Consider the following 20,706-nt stretch of genomic DNA (forward strand, 5'->3'; position numbering starts at 1 on the left):
CTGTACCTTGTAGGGCAATGTTCTCTGGTAGTAATGAGTGTTTTAAACAAAAAGAGGTTTCTGTCTCTACCCTAATAGAGTGTTAGTAAGCACTCCTAAAGTTGGATGTGGGAAGAAGGATGAGAAAAAACACGTGGTGTAGATGGTTTTTTTAATATATATATATATATATAAAATATATTTTTTTGAACAGGAGTATCATTCTGTCTACAGGAGCTAGCTGCTTTTTTACTCTTCAGCTTGTTACGTTTGGCTTAACAGACAAGATGTAATTGTTATTCAGTGCCTTTTGGGGATCCAATTTTGTCAAGTTTTCATGAAACAGTTTTTGCTGGGATCTGTTTAGCCACACTCAAGAAGCCAATCTTAAAGTTAAGGACATGCTGCCATTGAGAGAAATATTTTTGTCTTTTCAATAATTGACAGAAAGACATTTACAAGAAAATTCCCCCTGTACTTTTACTAACATTTTCAATGTCCACGACATAGGTTAATAGTAATGATTATCCTAGAAATGTTTGTGGTGACTTAAATTAATTCAATCCTGTAAGGAAAACAATTCTCATTTATATACAAGCAGGCAACATAATAGACTACATAATTAACATAGTTAAGTTCTTTTTTTCCCATGTAAGGCTTTGCATTTTTCTTGATCTTCATTTCTATAAGTAAAAGTAATCAATATTGACATCTTTTTTATCCCTAAAGAAGATTCTTTTTTCTCTCCCACTTCATTTCAAGTAACGAGTCAAAGACAAACAATAATAAATAGCATGCATCATAAAATACATTTTCTAAGGGACTAAAACGTTGGGTTTGTTTTAAAAAGATATCAAGGGACTAACTTAGGCCTTTGATATGTTCATTGAGCTTGTAAAACTTAGACGAAGGAATGCTTTTTTTTTTTTTTAATTCTTCTTTCTGTATACTAATAATGTTGGATCAGTTCCCATATAGTTTTTAATATCACTGGATCATACAATGCCTGCATTTGTGATGTGTGTCGCGTAATTCAAAGGTAATGAAACAATGGTGTAGCACAACTGGGAATCATGAGATATTTAAGCAGATACCAGTGAAGTTCTGTGGGGAAGGAAAAGTCTATCTACTCATGCTGTGTATACCATTGTAATCACACCAGCAATTCAAATGAAATAATAAACCTAGCACTTTACAAAGAACTTATTATAGAATTTTACTGGTCCATTGTTTTGGAATGTCTAAGAACTATTCCCTTGTTTATTTTGAAAGGTATAGCCAAGGGAAACAGAGCTGAACTGCGATATTTATAAGATATTATAAACCAGTATAAATTGGCAACAACTGAGGTTTTTACTGACATTCGTAATGGTATGTAGATACATAGTTGTTAACAGAGGTAACTGAACTTAGTGACAGGTTTATTCTGATGCCAGGGGAACTACAGAAATCAAAGAATTAGGTGGTTTTAAATTGTCTTTTAAGATTACTTCAAACAATCTTAATTGATTAACTGATTTTGACAATTTTTGCAGAGATTGCATGTAAACATACATACCACACAAGGAGTTTTCTAATCAGTCAGAACCTTTTCATCTAACTGAAGTTTATTAAGATTGCTATTACCATGAAGATTATTAAGATTGCTATTAAGATTACCCATGTCAAAGAGCACATACAACTACAGCTTCAGTAATAATATGTTTCATTGGAGCATGTAAGCAGAAAAAAAGTTTACCTTTATTTTTCACAAATTTTGGCATTTTTATTTAACTATCAAGAAACAGATAAGTGCTATGGCTGCAATTTTACCTGACTTTTGTTCAGATTAATATGAACTATAATGAGACAACTGAATGGCATGGAGTTAAATGTGAAGATTGTGATTAAAATAGGAGAATGTATTGTGAAATAAGTTGTTCATTTCATCATCTAGTTCAAACAATTCTTGTAGCACTTTTCCATGGACATGTTTTACATTAATTGTGCCTTCTTGGGTATTCTGTATGTACTGCTTTGAAACACTTTTCATTAACCGCTTTGACTCTTAAAAAATTATGAAGGAAATAGTGCTACCCTTACAGCTTTTTAACAATAGTAACTAGAGATCATATGGATGGTATTCATGTGTTGTTTAGTCTTCCTCAGCATAGGTACCTACATCTGAACCAGTTGTCTAGACAACTTCTGTTGTCAGTCAATAAAAATGGAAATTTCTGATTCATCCTTTGCTATGTTAAATGTCCAAAACACGACAGATGAATCATGTTTTAGAAAGACTGGCTGTCTTATCAGTGCTAAAGGAACCAGTGCTAGAGGAAGTTTTCAGATCTCTATTTTGCACACATCTTAAGTGATGCTACCCTACACAATTGTTGCCCTATACCAATACGTTATATTTCACTCTCTAGAGACTTTAAAATCTAAGTATGTTCCTGCAGAGATATGCACCCAATTGATAGTGATTTTGAACTTGTCCTGCTAAAGGTTTTATTAATATTTTTAGTCTTTCTAGATCTCTTGAATGTTGCATAGGTTGTAATTCTTCCATGTTTCAATGACACTGTTTAGGTTGTACTAGTTTTGATACTATTAAAACTCTCTGGTAATCTTAAAATTATTTATTAGCTTGTAAATATCTAATCTTTCCTCATACCCATAATTCCTCAGCTTCCATCATTAGCTAAATAAAAAACCCAGCTGGGAGAAAAGGTTGTTTGCTTAATAATTGACTAAGTCTACATTCTTCTGTAGCTGATTATAAGCTGATAGAAATCTATGGATAGAAATCTATAATCTATGTTATATTTTCCTATGCCCTGTGAATGATCTGAAAGTTGAAAACATTTCAGTCTTTTTGAAGTAAGTTCCCCAAACACTTCCCTATCAGTATCAGCTGGCAGTACCAAATGTGTTTTGCTACAAATCTTGCTCATACCGCTCTCCTATGGAGGAATGCCTTTGCTTTTCAAGGAGCAGTAATTATGTGAGTGATTATTTTTTTCCTCTTTTACAAGAACAAGCTTTGCTGTCCCACCCATGCTGCTTCCAGATTTGAAGATGTAGCCTAGATTTCATCTCCTTGTTATTTTCTATATAGTAGAATATAACTTACTCAGAGGAGCAGCTTAATGTCAGGACTTCCTAAGGACTCTTTGCAGTGGCTCTCAGAGTAGGCACGATTCAGGAGGAGAGGTTTCCTATTCGGCCTTCCCTTGAAGTGGAGTAATCTTGTGTCCTTGGAAGTCAAATTTCACTCAGAAACGCTTCAAGACCAATTCTGTTCTAAATTGCCTGAATTATTATCATATACGTAAATGGCAGAATTAATCCCTCCTTATTGTGATGTTGCTAAGCCTTGAATGTCTCTAATTAAGATGTTGTTATTTGCCTAATCGGAATAGTTGTAATTTTCAAAGCAGCAAGTAAATAAGCAAAGAGCAGGAGACTTTACTTTTGGATCTTCTATTTAACAACTCTCTTTGCAGGAACTATTTAATCCATGAGAAACCAAGACTGTTGCCATGAAAGGTTTAATTAAGGCACATGAAGTATTGAAGCTGGTGAGAAGCAGCATGGCATTACACATGGTGAATAAGATTTATTTATTCATTTATTTATTTATTTTAGTTGTCCTGGACATCTCCTGAGCAAAATGCAGTAAAATAAAATAACTAAACTAGGTAAATAGATACATTATTGATAAAGAACTTTAGTTCATGCTCAAGATATGATGAATCTGCAGGTCTTTTTTGAATCTATGGCCAGATACTCTAGAATCATTGCGGGGGGGGGGAGAGAAGGAGTCAGTAGGAAAACTTAAAACATAAAATATGTAGTGATAAGTTACATGTTTCAGTGACAATGCTATGCTGTTATCAGAGATATGCAAAATAACTGCCTGGGACTCTGTTCCAAGTATGGTCTCCGTGATGCTAATCCTGCTTAATTTCAAATGCCTAAGTGATCTCATGAAGTTCAAAGTTAAGATTTATTTCTCACTTGCTTCAAGTCAACATATAAACATATGCTAATATGTTTATGTATAGGTGTTTGTGACATAAATGTCTTTTGGCAGTGTACCTTCAATGACTTAAGAGCTCCCACAGGCACTTATTAAAATCTCATTTTTATTAATATCAACCTTAAAAATACGTTATACATAAATGATTCTTCTCCCCCAAATAAAATATAAAATATACAAGATTAGTTTTGAGGGTGTATAGTATTTAAGAAAAAATGGGAGTATTCACTTTATTAATCATTTGATCAACATTTTTGGTATGACTTATTTTTCAGTAATCTTATCTCTGCTTCATAAATAAATTAAAAAAATAAAAATTCAAGGACGCAGTACAATTTGACCTTAAGTATGAGTCTTTCTCCTAACATAAATGTTAATTATTTGGATTCTGTGTAGTTCCAGTATTGCAAAGTAGGCTGAGCAGTAGGCAATCAGGCACCCTGACTGTAAGGATTGTTCTGATATTTATTGATGTAACCCACAGTGTAACAAAGTATCCACCGGTAATGACCTGAAACTGTATGATTCTCAAGTGAGAATACAGTTGACATGAGAGTTGGTTTTAAGCTGTTGATAGCCTGAACAATCATTTCTAATTAACACATAGTGTAATAGAAACTTACAGAAAATCTCAAAATAAATAAATAAATAAATTAATTAATAAAATCCCTCCTTCCAATTGGCTGGATTTACACAAAGACTACACCTCTGAGAATGTGATGGGGGTTCATCCCAGAGCTATGTCCACTGTACATTTTGTGACTTTATGTATAATAATGAGCAATACAGTCCTGTAGCTGGTCATACGCTAAGCTGCAGTTAACAAACTGTAGAGCTGCAACATTTTTTTTAGATGATTTGGTAATGTTTAGAAATGCAAAATACTATTGAGTGACCTGGAACATGGGAATAGTGCATAGTTTTATTTCTAATTTCTTTAGTTAGTACCACAGAAGAAGTTTGAGATAATTCAGAGTGAGTTATTTGAAGATTTTTAACAGATTTAACTCAGCTGAGAATTCTGGGATTGGAATTTTTTATTTCATTTTAGGAATAAAATGGAAGTTAAAGTGTAAGAGTGTTTCATACAATGCTAGTTCTAATTTATGTATTGTTCCTTAAAAATCAAATAGTATTTCACAAAGGTAATACATTTTTGAGTGATTTTTTGTGCTTCACACAGTGAATTTATACCTGTGCAGAGAGTGTGCAAAGATATATAATCCATTGCTATTCTGGTTCAGAAGCTTTTCATATTTACTTACTCAAATATAAACAGTAACTTGAGTGCACAGCACTTGACCCTATACTCAGAACCAGTTGAAGTGGCAGGTGGGATTAAGACAGGAACAAATCTGGATCATGTAATTTCTTCTTGATCATTTCTCCAGATATTATTAAAAACAACAACAACAACAAAAAAACAACCAACCAACCAGACAAAAACGACAGGGTGTTCAGATACACATACTGCCTAAATAAGTCAATTTTCTCAATTTTCTAAGAAATAGCTTTTCAGTAAGATGTATTAAAACTTACTAGAGAAGCATAGTTCCTCCTGAAGGAATAAAATAATTATTTTATTAGGAAACCTAAGTAATATTCTTCTCACAAGCACATGTGTTAAATCGTTGCAGAGGAAGGTGTATTTCACTGGATCATTTTAATATGTTCTGGCTGAAAAATATCAGCATAGCACCTTAGATGAAAGGTGGATCCAGGAATACATGATACCTAGGCAGCATCTGTAATACAAATCATAGGAAGCCTATATTTTAATGGCCACTAATTTATTTTGAATTTATGATGCATTACAATCATTAGAACTAAGCTGCTTTACATTACTTGGTAGAGAATAAGGTTTCTGCCAGTGCTAGGTTGTTTTATTTCTTCACAACAGGTAAGGAAATATGACTGTTTCAAAAGCCATACAAATATTATCTTCAAGTGCAGTAAGATGGCTATTGTAAAGACACTTTATGTTGCTGCTTGCAGCAGAGCTCAAATATTCCTTATTCATATGAGCAAACTTGATTTAGACCTCCCCAGCCCCTCCCATTTTAAGAGAACCTTGTCTACGGGGATATATTCTCTGTTGCTATAAGGGAAGGGACTTTGTAGACAACATTATGCATGTTGTTTCCATTGTAGTCCAGGCAAAACGCAAATGCCATAAATAACTTTGCCCAGCTCCCTGCTAATATCTTCTTTTTTCCACTTGTTAAGTCCCAGGCTTCCTCTACTCATTTTTTCATGACTCGTACACTCCTTACTTGGTCATATTTTATGAAATATTCTTTTTATAGGGGAAAGCATACTTTCCCCCACATTAAAGGAAGTCATCATGTTTTGGTTGATTGCGGTCTGTGGAAAGAGTATGTGTTGAACAAGTCCACGAAAGAAATGGCATATGGCTAATATGCATAGGAAACTTCTAAAAATTTGAAAGACACATTATACAAAGCTCTTATTGTAGAAGGAAATCAAAAAGTGTGAGTCTGATGACAAACTCAAATCAGATGACAAAACATATGTGAGGTAGGTATGGGAATATGCAAAGATAAACTGATAGCTGCTCATATAATGTATAGATAAAATATACAGGTATATCATAGAATCATAGAACCATAGAATTAAAAAAATAAATAAATCAGGTCATATGTCTGAGAGCGTTGTCCAAGCACGTCTTGAACTCTGGCAGACTCAGTGCCTTGACCACTGCCCTGGGGAGCCTGTTCCAGTGCTCGACCACCCTCTCGGTGAAAAACCTTTTCCTGATATCCAGCGTGAACCTCCCCTGTAGTAGCTTCAAGCCATTCCCTTGGATCCTACCACTGGTCACCAGAGAAAAGAGGCACCTGCCCCTCCACTCCCCCTTGTGAGGAAGGTGTAGACTGTGATGTTCACTCTGTGATGTCTCCTCCAGGCTGAGCAATCCAAGTGACTTCAGTGGCTTCTCATACATCTTCCCCTCCAGACTCTTCACCATCTTTGTAGCCCTCCTTTGGACACTCTCTAATAGTTTTAATATCTTATACTGTGGCACCCCAAACTGCACACCGTACTCGAGGTGAGGCCACACCAGCACAGAGCAGAGCACGACAATCACTTCTGTCAGCCAGCTAGCAATGCCATTCTTGATGCACCCCAGGATACAGTTGGCCCTCCTGGCTGCCAGGGCACACTGCTGGCTCATGCTCAACTTGCTGTCAATCAAAACACCGGATCCCTTTCTGTGGGGCTGCTCTCCAGCATCTTGTCTCCCAGTCTGTACATATAACCAGGGTTGCCCTTCCCAGGTGTAGAATCTGGCAGTTGTTCTTGTTAAACCGCATATTGTTAGTGATTGCCCAGCTTTCAAATTTGTCCAGATCTCTTTGCAAGACCTCACAACCCTTGACAGAGTCAACAGCTCCACCCAGTTTGGTATTGTCCACTAACTTGCTCAAAAAAACCTTCAAGTCCTTCACCCAAATCGTTTTTGAAAACATTGAGGAGGACAGGTCCTAAAATGGAGCCCTGGGGAACCCCACTGGTGACAGGTTGCCAGACTGATGTAACTCCATTTACAAGAACCCTCTGGGCCTGACCCGTCAGATAATTGTTCACCCATCTTATTATGCTTTTATCTAACTGTATTCTGGTCATTTTGTGTAGAGGGATACTGTGAGAGACAGTTCAAAAGCTTTACTGAAATGCAGAAAGATTACATTGACTCGCTTCCTTTGGTCAACTAGCTGGGTGATCTTGTCATAGAAGGAAATTAAGTTTGCTAGAAATGACCTTCCCCTTGTGAGCCCATGTTGGCTGTGACCAGTAACTGTATTGTCCTTTAGGTGTTTTTCAATAACTCCCAGAATAATCTTCTCCATAATTTTACCAGGCACTGAGGTGAGACTGACAGGCCTGTAATTGTCAGGATCTTCTTTCTTGAAAACTGGAACTATGTTTGATGGCTTCCAGTCAACTGGAACCTCTCCAGATTTCTAAGACCTTTGAAGAATATTTGAGAGAGGTCCCACAATGACATCAGCCAGCCCTCTGAGTACCCTGGGATGAATCCCATTAGGCCCCATGGACTTCTATGCATCCAGGTAGAGCTGCAAATCCTGCACAAGTTCAGGGTTAACTGGGAGTTTACTGTTCCCGCAGTCACGGTCCTCCAACTTAGGACAGCTGGGGTCCCAAAGCCCATCACTGGTGTGAAAGACAGGCGAGAAGTGCATTAAATGTCTCTGCTTTGTCTATGTCCCTGTTTGATAAGTGACCATCTTCATCAAGTATCGGACCAATGTTTGCTCTGGTCCTCCTTTTCCTTTTAGAATACTTAAAAAGTACTTTTTTATTGTCCCCAACACTACTGTCCAGCTTCAACTCTAATTGAGATTTGGCTGTCCAGATTCTCTCTCTACAATGGTGAGCAGCATCCCTGTAGTCCTCCCATGTTGCCTGACCTTGCTTCCAGATGCCATACACTTTCTGCCAAAGCTCTTGAAGAAAATCCTTGCTCAACCAAGCTGGCCTTCTGCCCTTCCTGCTTGACTTTTAACGTTTTGGGTATGATTTCACTTTCAGCTCTATTGAGTAGAATGTTATTGTCATGTGTGTATATTTTGCTGTAAAAGGATAAGGAGAAATGAGAGAAAAAGAACTAAGAGAGAAAAGAGCTCATTCTTAAATTACTTATTGACTGGAAAATATTTTCCTAAATATTCTTATTAAAAAATAATAATAATTTTGGGTGTCTAAATTTTAAGTGAATTGGAAAGTGTTCTGAACCCATGGAACACTTCTAAAATTCTGGAATTGTTCATTAAGTTTTCTCTATCTTACTTTTCACTTGTCTGAAAACAGGAAAAAAAAAAAAAGTATTCTCACTTTAAGTTGACAACTGCATGTAGTTGTGCCTCTACCCCATCTCCTGCCACTCCACTACCCTGACTGCTCAGTCTCCTCTTTTGCAAAATAGTGGGAAAAATGCAAATTCTGCATGTGTTGTGATCCCATTAATATACTGCTATCTCCTGCATTTACACTCTAAATATCTTGGATGCCAAAATCTAATGAGAACACCCAGTTCCCATTTTGTACAATGTCTCTGAACAACAAATAAATTCCCTTCCCTTTCCCCCCTTCCCCTAGTATTTTGTGACCTAAATATTATTCAGATATATTTATTTACCTTATACAAATTTTCAGACGTGAGCTAGTTTACAGGCTATCAAGGAACTTGGGAAATTCCCACTTTTAAGCTTTTAAAACTGTTACCACTGAAAGTCACCATATGCGTTTTATCAGGTATTATTAAGAATGCAATTATAATGAAAATAATGGTAAAATAATATTTTAGAAAGATTTTATATAAAGTATATATTAAATATAGCGTTACATATGTGTTAAATAACAAATGCATTTGGAACTAATCTAACAGTATTATCGACAATGACCTACATGTGATGACTTCTCAGGACTCCCCATTCTAAATAAATCCAGATTTATACTTCTCATTACATATATTCTGAATATGACATTCCTGACATTGATGTCATTAATGACATTTAATGATCCACTCATGATTCATAATTCACAGTAAGTGGTCCACAGAAACATCGTAGCTAGTAGATTGAGTATTTTCAGTTTCAAATATAATTATACAGTGCAAGATTGAGACCAGACAGGAATATGATAACAAAGGAACTAGGCAGAGGAAGCATGTATCTTGTGCTCTGTTTGAAATTATGTATTATTGTCTGTTACGATGTGTAGGGAATCATTTCAAAGTTGAGTTAGACGTAATATTGTTCTGGAAGAAAACAAACCATAGGATGATGTGTAGGGAGAAAATGGGATATTGTATGAATATAAATACAATGGGCAGTTTGAAGAAGACAGAGAAGTCCAAATGGCAATATTAATCTTGACTGAAGTTGGTTGGATTTTTCACAGTGAATGCATTACCTGAAAAACATACTGAATTGGGTTGCAGAGAATGTATCTTACATTCATAAGAACTACTAAATAGCCTGTTCAAGGTCTTCTGAAAGAGTTTGCTTTGACTTTTTGCTCTCTGTGATGTCTGCTTGGCTTCCAAATGACAAAGTTTTGTTCTGTTTTCAGGAAAAGTAGCCAGTGATTTTTAAGAAAGTGTATAAAAAAATAATGAATCATAATAGGGAATAATAAATAGAAAGTGTTGAATAACGAACATATCTGAATATTGTGCTCATGTGTGCATGCACATATGCAGAGAGAGAAAAGACAGTTGTTACTCAAAGAGGAAAAAAAAATCTAGGGAAATATTTGTAACTATATATTTGTAAGTTAATAACATGGTTTGCAAAAATATCTGTGAAGAATTTAAATATTAACAAGGACTGTTTTTTTTTCTTTCTTTTTTTTTTTCAGTGATTAGCTCTGAAATTAACAACATAGCTCTTACTTTCAAGTTGCTATAATTGTAGCTGCAACAATGGTATACTGTAATTGCTGTCTTTCTTTTCAGTGTTGTGATCTGCAACAATACAGAAAATCATACCCCCTTTGTAGCATCAGAATATACAGAACTTGTCTGGCAATCTGATTCATACAGGTAGCAAGATGTAAAGACAAATTGTATTGCTAAGAATTGTGATCTGCATTGACATGCGGAAGTCTGCATGTTGACCTTTAGTTACGAATTTTCAAGTTCTTTGAACTCACTAGTGAGTTCAGAAGTTTCCAGGTAAAAAAAATACTTTTAAATTGGATTAATACTCTCTATTATCCCAGTTGAAAACAATTCATTTGTGCCATTTGGAGTCCCACAACCAAATGAGGAAAAATGGTTTAAAGTTTTATCTTAAATAAGTGTTTATATTTATTTCTTAATATTTTTTTTATTAATTCTTGATGAATACTGCTCTTCTGTTGCTGTTGTTTGTTTGTTTGTTTTATATTGTCTGAATATCTGAATATGTAGTTCCTGTATCTGCGCATAGCATTTTTAGTAATAGTTTATATCTTTTAGATATAGGTACTATAAATACTGTGTAACTATGCTATCCTTCAGTTTAGATTGGTATTATTTTTCCTTTGCTCCCTGAAAGTAGACAAATTAAATAGGATTTATTTTAATCTTTTCAGAAAGGTGATGCTGCTTTTAGTACAAGTGCTCAAACCCAGCTATTACCAAAGTAAACAGTCTTTCACCTGTAAACATCCACAGAGAAAGAAGGAGCAGCCACTGAGATGAATGAATAATATTTCAAAGATAAGACCTCTGCAAGAAAACCATTAAATATGTCCATTGGAGCATTCCTGTACTTCTGTACCTCCTCAAATTCCTGCTGAAACCCTAAAAAGGACAAAAATTTAATGAAGTTTATTATTAATACCTTCATGTTAACTATTTGCTATAGATAATTATTTTTATTAATATTTATGTATTAGTATTATTATCTTGTATTTTTGAGAGGCAAAATGATTAAATCTTTGTTTGTTTGTTTGTTTGTTTTCATTTGAAGGAGAAATAACCTTTTGTGGCATGGGTTCATTGTGCATGTCACCAGTAGTATTATTTAGGTGGAATTTCCAGCACATTTTTAAGTTTGAAAAAGATGTGTTAACTTTAGATTCACAAAAGTACATGAGCTACTGAGGAGCTAAGTTGATTGCTGTTAAATACCACCCTGGAAAAACTCATCATCTTTTCTTCTACAGGAAACTTCCATTAAGTCTTCCAGGAGACTCACATTTGTAATTGAGTTTTCTAATGTTCATGTTGATGCACTACATTACATTTACTGCTTACTAAGTTACAAGCTGGTTGCAATGGTTTTCTGAGAAGAAAACAACAGGTTTCTGAGAAGACTGTTTGGGATTCACTTACCATGCGCTGGTTCTATTTCCAGCTATCAGCATTACAGAAGCATGCAGGCTACTGTGTGAGAAGTATGTGCCTGGTGTTACAATGTCTCTATTTAAATACATTTCCCTTACAGGTGCTTTTGTTCCATCTTATCATTGGCTTGTTCCATCCTTTCTTTCTTGTTTCTTTCCTTTTTCCAAGTTGGAAAACTCATTTATTTGCAAATATCTACCCATGTGCTTCAGTTTACTTCAGTTTACTCCGGGATACTGAAGTTAACAGGAATACAAATGTAAGTGAAGTTTTAAAAAATGCTGAAATGTTTTGGTGCTTCTGACCTCTCTCAAAATAAATATGTTAATGCAAAATTTGGAGAACTAATTTTAACTTTTTTTTTTTTTCCTTTTGGGTAGTCAGTGACCATAAATGTTTCTGAAAACTGCTCAGTGTTCAGCAACACACAGATTTACACTCATTTCTGATTAAATGTGATGAAGTTTCATATTGCTAGTTTCAAAAAAAAATCATAAATCATCTTCAAGACTTCAGCTTTGTGATTGACTCTTTGAACCTTTCATAAAAAAAAACACATAGCAGAGCATACAAAAGATAATTAATATCAAGCATTGATATATATCCATTTAAATAATAATCAGCATGTCTACCCCTTGATTGAAAATGGGGACTTTTCCAACTTTTTAAAATTCATATGTGTAGAGCAGTTCATTAACTTGGAGATAAATTTTCTAAATTATGTGGTCCATAGCTCCATATACCTCAGTACCCTGGCAAACAAGAAAAAAAATTACAAGCCAGTCAACAGCTTTCATCAAAGTACGTAATGCTTCTGATATATCCGCGAAAATAATAAATAAAACAAAATAAAAACAAGTACAAGGATCTGTAATTTCTACATACAAGTAGTTCATTAGGAGTACGCACCAGCAGTGTTCATCACTTATTTATGTTTCTTCTGAATATTTCAGGAAATTCTCATATTTACAGCTGGATGTATATGTTATTGAATAAGTACATCAGTTCAAAATTACGAGCTGTAACCTTTTTTTTTTTTTTTTTTTCTGAGGGGGAATAAACTTGAGAAAAGTTGTAGGCACACTGCTATCACCCAGGCTTCTATGGGATACCACACACATGATTATTGTATTTCTTATAAAAGTCCTAAAAAATATCTGAAGGTCAAATTTATAGAAATTTCATAAAATTCATTGTTCTTTCAGGACATAAGGTGATGACACTGAGGAAACACAGTCTGAGATGGGGAAGTGATGAGCAAAGCTCACCACGGCAGTGGATGGTTGAGCCATTGACTGCTTGCTTCCTGTCATGTAGTGCTTTGGGCTGCTGAGCTATTTAACTCATACTTCAGCTACCTGAAATCAGCGTTAGCCATTTCTTTTTGGTGCTATTTATTGCAAGAACATTTTTTTTCCTCTTTGCTTTCTGTCAGTGTTACTATATTATCTGGTTTTATGGAATCAGTGCAGCCAGTTGTATGAAACAAGAAAGAAAATACTGTCAAACGCATAGAGGAGCTACAGAGAAAACTTTAGAGCCATTGTTGAACTATGTTACCTCTGTTGCTGTTACACAGACACATAGACTGTGTTCAAAAGGAGTTACCATTCCCACAAATGTGATAAAGAATCTAATACAACAAAGGTTTCCTGACTTTTTAACATGCATACCATTTTTTTTTTTACCTATCCACTACAGCCCTCTCTAAATACAAACCAAAGAGTAATGAGAGTAATGATAGTATTTAGCCAAAGGTTTTTGAACTAGAAACAAAAATGTCATAGATTGCTCAGTATTCTGAGTTAGTCCACCTTGAGAAAAACAAAGTATTTTTAAAACACTTTCCACCTTCATGAACAGATTTTCAACAGTATCAGAATCAAATTTGACTTGCTTTTCCTCTGAATGACAGAGATGACATTCTAAGAGTAGTACTAAGTACTAGCATAAAGCATTTGTGGTTGAAGGAATAGTTTTAAAATGAAAGTTAAGACTCTACTTTAGTAAAATACTGGAAACTCTTTGCCAAACAAAGCAAATCAGCTCCAGAAAGTGGATTTTCTCTGTAGTAAAAAATAAAAAAATACAAGTCTGACTGATATTAGCAAGTAGCTTGTCCTCATTTTAATTCTTGGAACTCCTCTGGGTTTTCCAGCCTTGTAGGAAACAGAAACAAAATACAGCCAGACTGGAAGGATAGCTGGTGCAATGCTCTGCAGGTGCCAAAAATGTATGTGTGTTTAAATCATTTGACTTGACAGGATGCAATCTACGATACTGCATTTGTACAACTTCAAATATTATTCCATTTATTTTCAGCTTCTTTCAGGATTTCACTTTATTTGAATAAATGTCAGATTGTCAGATTGTTCAGACTGAGTCATTTCAGATTGCTCTGGGTCAATGACACTATGAACACTGTATGACATTGTTAATTTATGTTAAAAATTACATTTATATCAAAAAAGGTTCTTCTCTAGTTGCCTATTAAAGATAATGCAGGTAGGAAAGTAAAAAACATAAATGCAGGGGTTGTGTATGAAAAAAATTACAGTTGTGAATTATCTTAAATTGCATCTTTCATTATATCATCAAGAAATCAACCAAGAACAAATAAATTAAATTCTAAAACCTAGCTTTTTATATACTTTTTAAAAAGTGTCACTCCAGTGAATATAAATGTAGAAAAGACCCAAGGATGACTTCATTATTGAAATAAAATATAATTGTGGCAGCTTGATACTGCTACAAATATCTTGTTGGATCCTGTAGTATACTGCTACAAACCGTGTTGGAATTGTTCTGACTAGTTATTACATTTTTAAGCAGCAGATCATTCTTTTCATCCCTCACAGAAAGTGCTGTCTATTTAGGGGAGAACTAAGGTAAATATATTTTATTTTTCCTTTTAGTAAGAAAAAAAAAATGGTGGAAAAGAGAGAAGCCAGCAAGAATTCTAATGCCCTAGATTCTCTTCCTCTTATAAATTAATGGAGTGTACCTAATACATTTGGACTGATAAATGTTACTCTACCAGAGAGCTGAGCAAGATATAGATTTTATGCCAAGTAAATCTTCCTTTATTCTATTTCATGGCCTTCAAACTGATCTGATGGTATTACCTGTAGGTATAAGAAGTGGAAATATTGTTATAATCTGTTTTGCATCCTTTAAGCTTTTAGAGATATTAGATATAAGCCAGATTCAGATCATTTTTTATATGTATATTTTCCTAGGACTGGAAAAAGCAAATAAATACATGTGTACATGAGCGTGTGTGTGTATATGTCTCAGAATGCAACTTATGAGAGAGAGACTATTAAACGTATAGTGCATAATTTGAGCTCTGTATTCATTTCCACAAAAAAAAAAAAAAAAAAAAAGCAAGGAATACATTTCTGTAAAAAGAAAACTCTATTGTTCAAGTTCTGTTTAATACATATTAACACAATAGACATCTTTTAAGAGAAAAAAGAAGTGATTATTTCTTCAGGCATCTGCTTTTAAAATCTATTCAGTTAGGTAGTCTTTTTTGTTGCTTTTCATTTACAACAGTATTGCTTAACAGAAGAAGGAAGATTTAAATGGTGAGTGAAAAGTTTAACTTGGAAATGAGAGGAAAAGAGATTATTGCTACCACTGCTATTACAAGTAATAAATTTTATTTCTAAGCAATATATTTCACTGGTATTCACTGAAGGCCAGTCAAAGCAGCTTTGTCCTCACATTTTCCACAGTGCAAGTAGACAAGTAAATGTTTTACTTAGCCATCAAAATAGGTGGCATGTTATTATAAGCTTTGTATTATGTATGTACAAGCATATGTTTATTATTATATATTTATTTGATAACATTTTGACCTCCTGTCAAATTATGGTAGTAGTAAATGTTGCCTTGCTGTAGTCATAATGTTCCTTAGCTGTTCCTTAGGGAGAAACAAACAAATCAACAAACAAAACAACAACAAACAAACTTATGATGTATAAGCATCATAAACAGTTCCTAAATGCATGAGCCAATTTCTGCCCACATAGCTGAAATAGCTTTTGCCATCTTTCCCTTGACATATGATGAAGAATATGAAAAGCTTCCATTTTTTTTTCATCCTCTTCTAAGGTGTTTGTTCCTGAGTGGCACAGTTATGGTTGCTATCTTACTCCTTCTTAGGGTCTGGTCATTACTTCAAACAGATAGATATAAAACAAAAATACAGCCAGGGGACCGTTAGCTTATTATGATAATGGCCTTAAGTTTAGTTTAGGGAGTACACAGTCTTATGTGGCCAGTGGTTTGTAGGTGGTAAGGGAGAGATCAGAGTAAATATTCTTATGAGCTTCCTGACTTAACATCTGTTAGGTAGTTACTTCAGGCTTCAGGAGAGTCACAGATCCAGTAGTCCTTTAGTGCATTAACATGTGTTAATGTATAGCATGATTTTGGCAGTGATACATTATTTAAATAGCTTAATGCTGCTTCTCAAAACAAACGAACAAATAAGCAAAACAACAACCAAGGTAACTGCTGCATGTGAGCATTGCTTAAGTAATTGTACAAGCTGTTAAATGTGAAGTGAAATTTGTGTATAGCTATAAAACATATGATGACGGGCAAACATCTGGAATTTAATGTAGATTCATATACATTTCTCTATGAATATGCATGATTTTATGAGACTCAAAACCAAGTATGTACACAGATGTCACAAGAAAATATTTAACCTACTCATCAGGTTGGAAGGGTTTCTAGATAACTTATGGAGTTAGCTTAAACTAATATAATGGTTTATAAAACAATATTTCCCAAATACACAAATTTTAAACCAATGACCAGAATATGCAAAAAATAGAAATAAAAATTGAGCTGTTGTAGTCAATACACATCATTACCTTGAAGAGAACATCTCAAAGAGAGTCTAATGTTTAAAATAATTTTCAATTTATAATACAGTCCAGATTTAGGTCATTTGAAAGTGCAGAGCTCAGACACATGAGGCAGCTTTGTCTTTCCTCTGGAGTCTTCATCCACTACCTACCTAAATTAATACATCTATATTTGACCTGTAGCTAACAGATCTTGTAAGTGAGGCTGATGTTGCATGCATGTCATCTGAAAAGCCGTAACTTACAATCCTGGTCCTGCTGCCACAGTTGCGATCCACAGAGATGCAGTTTTCTTGTTCCTAAACTATTTCTAAACTATCTCTCTGAAAGAATTGTGTGCTATGAAAATTGCCATTTCTGGATACCCTCCACCCCCTAAATAAAAAAATCCAAAAGCAAATATCTTCCCTAACCCCCTAAACAAACAAGAGTCTGACTCATTTTCCTGGCTTATAGAAGGAAGGAAGGATTGATGGAACAGTATTAAAGAATATGGATACTACAGTTGGTATTATTTGGGGGTAAATACTACAACAGAGTTTATTTTTGTCCTTGGTTATGTTTGGAAAACTTTATCAGTGCTGTGCAATGCTCTGTTTTTGATCAATAGTTTTACTGAAAATAAGTTTGCAATTTAGCAATATTATTCAACAATCTTTTTTATTACCATTCCTCTCTTTCCAACAGTTGATCGTCTACTATGTGTGGATTTGCCTCATCTTTTTCATGTGGTCTCACACCTGTCCTGGCTATTCATGCTGTCTTTGTTTAATGAGAAAAGAAAGAGATTGCTGACAGGTCTTTTGCTATCTGGATAATTTCCTAAGTACTTACATAAAGGTACAATTCAATGTGCTGCCTGTGGTGAATAAATCTGTAAATAGTATGGCCAAATATTCCTATTGTCATGCCTCTTTTGTAGATTTTTTTTCTTCTCTAAGGATGAGGTAAGGAACATTTTAAGTATGAGTACAGAAAGGCAACATTTAATACTGCCATAATTTGAGGGGAGGTCAAAATATTAACAAATACTAAAAAAAAATGTTCATGTGCTCAGATCAATTTTAGAAGTACTTCCATCTCATCATAAGAAAAGGATCTTGAAAATAATAAAAAATAATTATTTTGGAATGTTTGAAGTGAAATACTGTTACTGCGATTAGCAATGAGAAAAATTAAACTTTTTCTGTCAGGAAATTACATTAAAATTCATCTTTTTTTCAATAATATTGAAATAATATTGAATATCATTGATATTGGGATGAAACATTTTACTTTTAGTTAAAGAGAGTTGAATTAAAAGTTTGTTTGTTTGTTTTTTTCCTTGACCCAGAGAATATATTTATACCATTCATGTATTTTAAAAGGGCTTTCTATCTAATTCAAACATGGGCCAAACTACCAATTGTCCAAACATATCTTTATTGAAAAATTGATGATCGAAATTATCCTTATGTATAGTTATAGGTGCACAAGTTTATTAAGACAAGAGGTAAGAATGGTGCTTTTAGCAAGTGCTCTGAACATAAGTTGTCAGTCCTTCATCTTTCACTGCCTTCTGCATACACCTTCCAGGGAGAAACCCCACCTCACTACAGTTCTTCTTGGTAGAAATGAAAGTAGTAGTTCTTCAAGGAGAAATAAAAAAGTGTTGGGTATCTCTGTAAGGTGTCATGTCAGCTAAATGTTTTGGTGCTTCTTATGTGATTTAAAATCTTTTATTAAATCTCTGGGCTATTATATATTTGGTGGGTCATTCTGTGCTGTGGGATTCTGTTTGTTGGTTTCAATACACACAGTTATGCTTAACCTAGAATTCAGTGAGCAGCAGAGCTAACAGGGCCTGCTCTCTTGTTTTATATGTCTTCAAGATGAGCCCTAACACCCTCACTTTGAGTATCTTTTACCTTCCCAGTAAAATAGCCATCCATTTTATCATCCATGCCCCCACCTATCAGCCTTGCCCAGCTGCCAGGGCAAGAAGGTAAAGTGCTTTTACATACAGTGCTTTTACTTGGGCAGCGTTGAGTACATTTCCCAGTGTCTGTGCTGCCCTTTCATTAACAGAGGCTTCCCTAGGACCCCGGGCTCCTTGGGACCTATACTATTGAATGAATGCACAGATTGTAAGATCTAAACATCACTGAAATCTTGTAGTAAATTAGAACTTGAAATGTTCAGTCAGTCAAGCTGAAAAGTTTGTCAGTCAAGTTAATTTCAAACTGACCTCTGGATTCACAAAAGGGGGACAGGCACAGGGCAACACTATGGTAGAAGCTTATTTCCTTAAGGAAGAAAGCTAAATTTTGATCATCTGGAGTATGCTTAAGACTTTTGTTGTAGATATAGTAATTTAATATATTTAAAGCAATTCAAGCAATGGAGTCTAAAATGACAGTGTACCTATGAAGCGCACATTCTTAAATTTGTTGGAATTTGGCTTCTTTGCATCATGGAAACTCTGGTATTTATTCCTAAATAGTAATATATTTATAGAGAGAGATTTAAAACTGTTTTGCAGTGAAATCAGGTTCAGTGCTTGGCTCTCCAGTTTATGCCAGCTACCCGTTTTATATTTGAAATGTATTAGTTTTTATTACTTTTTTTTTTATTTATTTTTGAATTGAGTAAGTTTAGTTACTGTAAAAACAGGACTATTCATAATGGTTTGGGTCAAATATAGTGCAATCAGATGGTGTGCAGGTTTACCTAAAAAGCTTTGACAACCTCTTAATCTTGATATGTAGCATGCCATCTATTCTAGTCACGGTCGTTTAAAAAACATACAATGCATGTCATGCTAAATTGCACACTAGCTGTTTGTTTAGTGTGGACATAATTACACTATAAACTGAACTGCAGTTGAAACTGAAAAACAGACTTGTAGCAATATTTTTAAAGTTTATAGGTCTTTTTGCTAAACCACATCTTAGATTTTCTCAGACAGCCTATAGTCATTTTACTGCCCCTTAATGCTCCTCTCTGGGTCAGGTAAGGGAAATGAGCCTCAGGGGCCAGAGATTTACATTCTCATTTGACGGTGTTTGTAAGTCTATGTGTAGTTTTAAGTAGGGGTCCAAGACATGCTACAGTATCAACAAGATCTGTTAGTTTGCTTGCCTGGAGATTCCCTCTGCTCTGTTAAGTGGAGTTTCGATATCCGTCTCATATGTGAAATTCTTCAGTCCTTGCACTTTCAAAACCTCCATTGACTGATCTCAGTATTGATTCCTTGTGAACTGTAACAATCCCTCTTGCTTGTCTGATGTCTTTAATCTTTTGATCCATCTCCATGACTAATCAATATTTATATTGCCATGGAGGCAGTATATATATCCATGTCCAGGCTCGTGTGTCCGCAAACAGTTTTTGTTCAACAAATTGGTATAGAAACAGCTAAACATTTTGTAGGATGGAATAGTAAGACATTCCAACATATCCTGAAGAAAATGACACGTATGATGGAGTTACTTGTTACCTGCTAATGTTTTTTTCTTTCTACCAACAGGTCCCATAAGCAGCATTTTGGTCAATAAGTATGGTAGCCGGCCAGTTATGATAGCAGGGGGTATCCTGTGTTCATTTGGCATGATTGCTTCCTCTTTCTGCAATAGCGTCTTGGAGCTTTATCTATGTATTGGGGTCGTTGGAGGTAAGAGTGTTCCTTAAAATGTGTTATTATATTTTATTTTTTCTAATGCTGTTTTACCTTACTGAGCAAGAACCCACTGTGCAAGGCATTGTACAAATGCAAAACAAGAAGGTAGCAAGATCAGTTCACTTTAGCTAGCTGAACTACCTAATTTTTTAAATTAGCTGGTATGATGTTAAATTATTTCATAGGATATTCCAGGAATAACTGATGATTTTATTCAATAGATGTTGTATGTATGCACTGTTCCATGCTTCACTGTAATTATAGTATAAAAATTGATTGGCTT

General features: G+C 34.7%; 1 protein-coding gene across 4 annotated transcripts in view; it reads left to right on the plus strand.

Annotated features, from left to right (window-relative positions):
• The window catches only part of SLC16A7 (solute carrier family 16 member 7), an 87,090-nt gene that overhangs the window by 53,794 nt on the left and 12,590 nt on the right, over positions 1-20,706 (plus strand). For 3 of the 4 annotated variants that reach the window (XM_080598885.1, XM_080598886.1, XM_080598887.1), the window contains one exon: positions 20,274-20,417. In XM_080598885.1, coding sequence (XP_080455011.1) covers positions 20,274-20,417 — 144 coding nt within the window. Of the gene's footprint in view, positions 1-3,467; positions 3,570-20,273; positions 20,418-20,706 lie in introns of all 4 variants that reach the window. The other variant, XM_080598888.1, reaches the window with a different exon arrangement.

This window comes from Anser brachyrhynchus (assembly GCF_964034855.1).
Source record: "Anser brachyrhynchus genome assembly, chromosome: 1".
Taxonomy (NCBI): domain Eukaryota; kingdom Metazoa; phylum Chordata; class Aves; order Anseriformes; family Anatidae; genus Anser; species Anser brachyrhynchus.